The 1,440-nt window shown below is 48.5% G+C and overlaps 1 protein-coding gene across 1 annotated transcript in view; it reads left to right on the top strand.

Moving 5' to 3' along the window:
- Positions 1-612: 612 nt before the first annotated feature.
- Positions 613-1,440, top strand: part of grid1b (glutamate receptor, ionotropic, delta 1b) — a gene marked incomplete at both ends in the record, with an annotated part of 362,055 nt that continues 361,227 nt past the window's right edge. The window contains one exon of the mRNA XM_080517016.1: positions 613-694. Coding sequence (XP_080373142.1) covers positions 613-694 — 82 coding nt within the window. The remainder of the gene's footprint in view (positions 695-1,440) is intronic.

Here is a 1,440-nt window from a genome sequence, read left to right as displayed (position 1 = left end):
CTGCAGTCACGTGGGGGGGGTGGGGGGGAGAGAGAGAAAGAGAGAGAAAGAGAGAGAGAGAGAGAGAGCGAGAGAGAGAGAGAGAGAGAGAGAGAGAGAGAGAGAGAGAGAGAGAGAGACCCTCCTCCTCCGCAGTTTGCAGTGTGTTATGTCTCAGACTCGGAGGTAGAGAGTCAGAGCAGCGCGTCCATCGGATCTCTCCCTCTGAAAACAAACCCCCGGTGTCTTTTCTCATCCTTCCCCTCTCTCCCCTTTCCTCACTTCCCCGGGTTTTCCCAGTCTCTCTCCGGAGCCCTGGAAGCTTCTACATCTCTTCTTCTTCTTCTTCTTCTTTTTTTCTTCCACCCTTCTTCCTCTTCGTGACTCCGGCCAACACTTTGCTGTTTGGGATTTGTCTTGTTTTCTGTGTGATTATTAGGTGTTTTTTTTTTTTTTTTCTCCACTCAGCCTCCGCCGCTGCATCCTCCACCACCTCCACCGCCGCCGCTGCTTCTTTTTTTTTTTTACGCACCGACGCTTATTTTGGATTTGCTCATCACTGGAAGGAAAAAGAACCCCCACCAAATCCAGCGCGGTGGATCCGTGGATGTGCCTCTACGGCTCAAACTGGAGATGGAAATGCTGATAATGTTATTTCATTCCCTGTGGATATTGCAATGCAACACAGTGAGCGCGGACTCCATCATTCACATTGGTAAGAAAAACCCAAACCCTTCTACTTCTTCTTCTCATATTTGTTTATGTGTATGTACATTGGTTTTTTGCTGTGCAGGGGTTTCTCTTGGTTTTCAAATAGTAAAATGTGATGAGCTGTTGCCTGGTGCGTTTTTGTGGATTTGTGCTCAAGTTATGTCAACAGTTTCAGTGCATTTTTTATTTTTTTTTTGCTAAATTAAAAATAAATAAATTAGTGAAATAAAACATTAAGGATGAGTCGAACGCGCACGTTGTCGTCGGATCACCTGCACGTCGGAAGGCTGTTGCTGCACGCCGCATCCAGCCTGGATGGTACAAGTGCCCGCAAAGTGTTGCGCTGCATGCGCCACCCCTCCCTCCCTCCCTCTCCCCCCCCCCTCCCACCTTCCATCCTTTCCTCCTTCCATCCATCCCATTGAAACAGAGCGAGGGAGCTCATGTCCGTGCATTATTACAATTTGCATATAGAAAACCTCAGGCTGCTTGGAGGAACTGGCCCATAGACGTGGGTGTTTGGAGGGTTTCGCTTCATCCATCCATCCATTCATCCATCAATCCATCCATCCTCTCCACATCCTTCCTCATCCCCCCCCCCCCCCTCTCTCTCTCTGTCTCTCTCTCTCTCTGTCTTTCTCATCTATTAGCCTGAACTTTGAATTGGACGTGAGTGAAATGTTAATCAACTCTGCCAGGGGAAGAGATGACAAAGGGGACAAACGCTGACTGTTTTGGGGCTTTCTCCTC

Source organism: Blennius ocellaris (assembly GCF_963422515.1).
Source record: "Blennius ocellaris genome assembly, chromosome: 21".
Classification (NCBI taxonomy): domain Eukaryota; kingdom Metazoa; phylum Chordata; class Actinopteri; order Blenniiformes; family Blenniidae; genus Blennius; species Blennius ocellaris.
Note: the sequence above shows the minus strand (reverse complement) of the source record. Positions and strands in the feature narration are given on the sequence as shown.